This window comes from Triticum aestivum, chromosome 5B, assembly GCF_018294505.1.
Source record: "Triticum aestivum cultivar Chinese Spring chromosome 5B, IWGSC CS RefSeq v2.1, whole genome shotgun sequence".
NCBI lineage: Eukaryota > Viridiplantae > Streptophyta > Magnoliopsida > Poales > Poaceae > Triticum > Triticum aestivum.
The window spans coordinates 45,754,487-45,760,435 of NC_057807.1; the positions used below are offsets into that span (position 1 = coordinate 45,754,487).

At 43.2% G+C, this 5,949-nt stretch overlaps 1 protein-coding gene across 2 annotated transcripts; it reads right to left on the minus strand.

Annotated features, from left to right (window-relative positions):
- Positions 1-1,016: 1,016 nt before the first annotated feature.
- LOC123110305 (60S ribosomal protein L36-3) lies at positions 1,017-3,821 on the minus strand. Of its 2 annotated transcripts, none has more exons than XM_044530788.1 (4): positions 3,687-3,821; positions 3,470-3,599; positions 2,042-2,241; positions 1,017-1,250 (listed from the first exon to the last, which is right to left on the minus strand). In XM_044530788.1, exons 2-4 carry the CDS (start codon positions 3,569-3,571, stop codon positions 1,211-1,213), a joined length of 342 nt encoding a protein of 113 aa, XP_044386723.1. In that variant the 5' UTR covers positions 3,572-3,599; positions 3,687-3,821; the 3' UTR covers positions 1,017-1,210. The 2 variants fall into 2 exon arrangements, with proteins under 2 accessions (XP_044386723.1, XP_044386724.1); XM_044530789.1 differs by having other exon boundaries at positions 3,470-3,591; positions 3,687-3,723.
- Between the last annotated feature and the right edge of the window lie 2,128 nt (positions 3,822-5,949).

Consider the following 5,949-nt stretch of genomic DNA (forward strand, 5'->3'; position numbering starts at 1 on the left):
ACTGGTTCCATGGATGTACTATGTAATAAGAGTTATAATAGATCACAGATGGTGCAATTCTGTTGCAGTACATTTTTTAAGTTTGGCATTAGTGAATGAGATGCAATGAAAATTTACAAGGATATGTACAAATTTAGAGCCTCGGAGGTGGTAGTATATAGCTGCATCTACCATCTTGCACATAGGACACCTATGGTCTATGGACAGTTGGTTGATGCTCTGGATGAATTTACTGGCGTTGTGGTCTTTGGTTAGTCACTAGTGTTCAAGTTGATATCTCGAGTTTGTGAAGATGAGAAATATAACGCTCGTTTGAGGATGTCCTCCTACTCCGACACAATCCACAATTAGCTGACAAAAGCTTCCAACATCCTCCAAAGAGAATCGGCACAAACACATTACAAATAGAGATGCCAGCATACAAATAGAACAATTTAAGGGCTCCTTTGATTCCAAAGGAATTGCATACAAGTTTTATAGGATTGGATCCTATAGAAAAATTTCCTATCTTTGTACTACTCCCTCCATCCGGAAAAACTTGTCCCTCAAATGGATGTATCTAGCACCAAGTTAGTGCTAGATATATCCATTTGACAAACAAGCTTGGGACAAGTTTTTCCGGACGTAGGGAGTACTTTCCATAGGAAATCTACTAGCAATCACTACACCTCTTTTTAGAATTTCTTTCAGGGAATCAAAAGAATTTTGGTGCATACAAAATCATGTAGGACTGGAGTGGGTAAGACATTGCAATCCCCTATCCTATGTACTCTCACAACACAGAACTGTGTGTCAGGAACAAGAGATTCTTATCAGTGCGCAACCTTGTGACGTTAACAATTGACAAATCAAGATATTAGGTTTCTGCCAGAAATGGATGCTGTAACGGGGGTATGGGGTGCAAGTTCACACCGTGGCAGGGCTTTCTACAGCAATACGTCTTCTGAAAACATACAACAATCGCATGTACAAAACCCCGACAAGCTACATAACCGAATAAACAGCTGGGTATCAAGTAATCAAACAAAGCAAGTAACAATAAAACAAAGGCACCAATCTGACATAAATATCTTAAAAAGATTGGTCTTCTCAAAATAGAAACCACGGGCTTAATTCCAAAATCCAACACTATGGCCATAGATAGCTCTAAAGGTACGGACTGGTAATACAGGACAGAGTTTTGGGATAAAATTCACCGACTAGCCACGCTCTATTTCTTCTTGTCACCAGCACCACCACCACCAGCAGACCTGCATACCAGGAGAGAGCAATTTGTCATTTGTATACCAACTGTTACAGCAAAACAGAATTGCAACTATTTTTTCTTGAATGTAGAAGACATGAACATGGTCGGGCAAAAGAAAAACCTAAAGAACTACTCCCTCCATCGGGAAATACTTGGTCGGAGAAATGGATGTATTTAGATGTATTTTAATTCTAGATACATCCATTTTCATTCATTTATGTGACAAGTAATTCCAGACGGAGGGAGTACAAGCAATAGAAACATACTTATGGTGAAGATTGCACTATATATGCAACACCGAAAACACCATCATCTAAAGTGGAAACTGCTGTCTACAACCTACACTAGTTGACAGGGAGGAAAGCCACATCTATTTTTTTTAAAGCTGGAAGAATTGGTGAGTGCATAGGCGTTCGCTTAAGCGTGCATAGGCGAATGCAACAACAGAACACCTAGGGCCTAGTCATGCTAAGCATGCCCCGGCACATACTACAAGGTAGGTACTAGGCAGAGACGAGATAGGTACTAAGCAGAGATTAAAAAAAGGAATTTAGACCTAGCACTTTATTTAAGCTCGGCTGGAAGCCAGCACAGCATTTCTTAATGTTAAGGAATTCTTTTTGTCTTCAATTCACTTATAAACCCAACAAATTCATAATTCTCCTAATGCTAGAGGATGCACTACGCAATGCTCTAGGTAACTAAGTAGTCCAGAGCAAAAAGGAAAACTGAATAATAGGACAGCAGAGTCAAATAATGTTCATAATATAAATGGTGAGTCGAGTGGTTACATACCTCATCTTCCTAAGGACACTTGACATCTCCTCTCTCTTCTTCTTAGCTCTCTTGTGAGTACCAAGCTTTCTCTTGGCGACCTTGAGTGCGCGCTTGTCCTTTCCAACCTTAAGAAGCTCAGTGATACGTTTCTCATAGGGAGCGAATCCAGCAACCTCCCTAATCAAGTTCCTGACAAAATGCACCCTCTTGGTACCTTTCTGCAAAATATGCCAAGATAACATTGTAAGGATGACTGCAAACTGGATAGAAATGTTATAATAATTCAGCTGAGCATATAGGAGCATGTAAGTTAACTTTGTTTCAGGTTCACACAAGTTATAATTCGGTAAAAAAAGCCAGCTAGAATAGCCGAATAACAATTTGGTCCCAAACACAGCAAGGTCCTATTTTACTTTCAACATGACTTGACAACAGTACTAAATAATATGCAAGGAAGGAAGGTAATCTCCATCTGCATTTGCTATTACTTCACTGCAGAATACAACAGAACCGTGTGGGTAATCAAGCCCAATACAGAATCCAGATTTACACATGAAAACAAGAGGCTATCAATGCTCCCAAGTTATGCAAGGCCATGGTTATGCATCAAAGTATTGAACAATAGGAGAATTAAGACTAATACTAGATGGCATTGAAAACTGCATTTACAACTAATTACAGATAGGGTCTGTCTAGGGCCTATCTAGATGTGCCCTAGTTATTGCACATCTAAGTGACTCGATCAAGTATAAAAAGAAAAGGAAAAAGTTAAAAGAATATACCCACATGAATCTCGGTGTAAGATCAATGACATAGGACTTAGATGTGCAATACTTATGGCAAATTTAGATGTGCTTTAGCAAAACTGTTACAGATATATATTGCAATATTCTTCAAAAAGATGTGTAGTACAGTCAGTGATACTTTAGAAATGAAATTATAAGGTACTTGATTGAGCGGTCACATTTCATCACCAACAACTATCAACCTCCAGGACTAACAACTTGGGACTTCTGAAGTATCAAAATTGCCAAAAGTGTGTTCATGCATCATTACATCACTGCAGACACGAGGCTGCTCCCGATGTGTAGAATTTTTTTATCAGTTGGTCTCAATTCGGCGAGCTTCCATGCAATACAAGGTACACCTCACAGATATTTAACCCGACTACTTTTGCCCTTCAGCAGCATCAACCATACTATGCTACAGTACTCTCAACATCTAGCTCGCCACCCTTTTTAGATCATAACTACAACAGTCAAGAAAACAATACTAAAACTAGTAGACTAAAACAACGGAACTACCGAGCAAACACATATCTAGAGAACGGTCAGAGGCCAGCACAGTCTAAAAGGGCAGATCAATCGCGCACTGAGAACATAGCAGAGGACGCGTATGGATCCTTATGAACATAGCAGAGGATATTGGAGGCTAGGGACGGCTTACCCCCTTGCGGTCGGACGGGCGTGGCGGCAGCTCGCGCTTGGTGACGACGTGGCCCTTGTTGATGCCCACGAAGAGCCCTGACTTGGGCTGCGACGGCGCCATGGCCGGACTCCCACTCGCTCCTGCTAACCTGCAACAGACGCACGCAAGGTTACGTACGAGCGATCTGAAGCAAGATTCATCATGGTATAGGCGGCGGCGCTGCTCGCAGGCTTACGTTGAGAATGGACGCAGGTGAAACCCTAATCCGCCGCCAGCGCCCGGGAAGAAACCCTAAGCTGCGTGAGGCGGGATCTTATATATGGCCAGAGCGTGAGATCTCTCCATGTTAGATTGATGGGCCTGTCTTACTGGGCTTATTTTGCTCACGGTATGGATCGCGATCCGACCGCATAGGCCCACTTTTGTGCGCGTGTAAGTTGTTAGTGCAAAATGCAGCATTTGATGCCAAAAAAAAAACGTACAGTGTTTGATTTGCTAAAAAAATGCAGTATTTCATCATTTGATCAACGTAAATGCTCTCCCTCCGTCCGAAAATACGTGTCCAAGTGATGGATGTATCTTTCATTTAGATACATCCATTACTTGGACAAGTATTTTCAAACGGAGGGAGTACTATGTCAGCTAGCAGCCAAAACGTCTATCACGCTTATCCCTAAGGTGAAGCATCCGCAGCAAATATCTCAGTACCGTCCAATCGCCCTTTGCCCTGTACCATACAAGATCGCATTCAAGATGGTGACAAACAGGCTGAAGGTGTGGATGAATGTGATAGTGGGAGAAGAACAAAGTGCCTTTGTACCCGGACGTAATATTACTGATAACGTTCTAGTGGCTTTTGAGAGTGTGCACACAATGAGAAGAAAAAAGAAGGGCAAAAACTACACGTGTGCGGTGAAGCTCGATATGATGAAAGCGTATAATCGTGTGGAATGGCATTACTTGGAAGCAGTGATGCAGCGACTTGGGTTCAGTCACAATTTTATTGAATTGATCATGACGTGTGTGACTTCGGTCAGATTCACGGTGAAGGTGAATGGGGAGCTCCTCCCGGTCTTCCACCCCTCGAGAGGACTAGGGCAGGGGGATCCAGCGTCACCCTTCCTTTTCTTGTTATGTGCGGAAGGACTAACCTCTCTGTTGAACAATTATGGCTCTTTTATTGACACGGTGTGAGAGCCTCGGTTAGATCACCTTGGATCAATCATCTCCTCTTTGCCGACGATTGTCTTATTTTTATTGGTGCAAAGGGAGAAAGTGTGGACCGACTCAATGAGATATTGAACATTTATGCTATGTGCTCGGGGCAAAGTGTTAACAAAGAGAAGAGTGCAATCTATTTTACTCCGAACACTCTGGCGAAAAGGAGGCGGTTGAAGCTTTCAGTGACAGGTACCTTGGTTTACCAACGGCCGTCGGCAGGATTACTAGTGGCACGTTCGAGCACATCTGTGATCGGGCGAGGAGCAAGATGGTGGGATACTCAGAGAGAGATTTGGCGTGTGCGGGGCGAGAAATATTGCTGAAATCAATCATTCAAGCGATACCAACCTTCAATATGACTTGCTTCCGATTAACAAAAAAGGTGTGCAAGAAGATTACGTCTTGCATGGCCAGGCATTTCTGGAGTAGCAACATCGACAGGCGCTCGATGCATTGGCTTTCATGGAAGAAGCTAGCCACCCCGAAAGAAGATGGGGGATGGGGTTTCGGGATCTTGAGGCCTTTAACCTCGCTCTGTTGGGGAAACACGGCTGGAGGTTCATGTTATACCCGGAGAGTTTATGCTCTCGAGTTATGAAATCTAGATACTTCCCAGATTCAGACTTCATGAATGCTACAATCCCGAAGACGGCGTCACCTATCTGGAGGGCGATTGTTGCAGGTCGCAAGGCACTGAAGCTCGGTCTGATCAAGAGGGTGGGAGATGGCTCCACGATCTCCATTTGGGAGGATAAGTGGATCCCTGATACTATTTCGATGTCTCCTATGGTAAAACCTGATAACACACCTCTTGTTTTTATGAATGAGCTGATTGACCAGGTAAATTGGACATGGCAACATGAGCTTGTTCGTGCAACCTTCCTAGCACCGGATGCCCAAGCAATCTTAAATATCCCGCTGCGCAATGGTGGAGGAGAGGATTTTCTAGCATGGGCCTTTGAATCCACCGGAATCTACATTGTCAAATCAGCATACCGTACTCTTGTGACACAAAGAGCGACTAGCTCGAGAGGAAGGGACGGATATGGTACTTCACAGACTGAACGACAGCTATGGAATTCCTTATGGAAGTTAAAGGTTATACCTAAAGTGCGAGTTTTCTGGTGGCGGGTGTTGAATAAGATTCTGCCAGTCGAAGAGACTCTAAAGCGCAGACATATCATACAATTGGATCGATGCAACGTATGCCTTGCTATGGGCGAAGATCTGATGCATGCATTGATACATTGTACACATGCCAAGCGCTTCTGGAATTA

Excerpts from the sequence above, each read along its gene's own strand:
- LOC123110305 (XM_044530788.1), bottom strand. The coding sequence starts at position 3,571 with ATGGCGCCGTCGCAGCCCAAGTCAGGGCTCTTCGTGGGCATCAACAAG. Across the intron at positions 2,242-3,469 it reads GCCCGTCCGACCGCAAGGGG|AAAGGTACCAAGAGGGTGCA; the intron begins GTAAGCCGTCCC and ends CATATTTTGCAG. Across the intron at positions 1,251-2,041 it reads AGTGTCCTTAGGAAGATGAG|GTCTGCTGGTGGTGGTGGTG; the intron begins GTATGTAACCAC and ends CCTGGTATGCAG.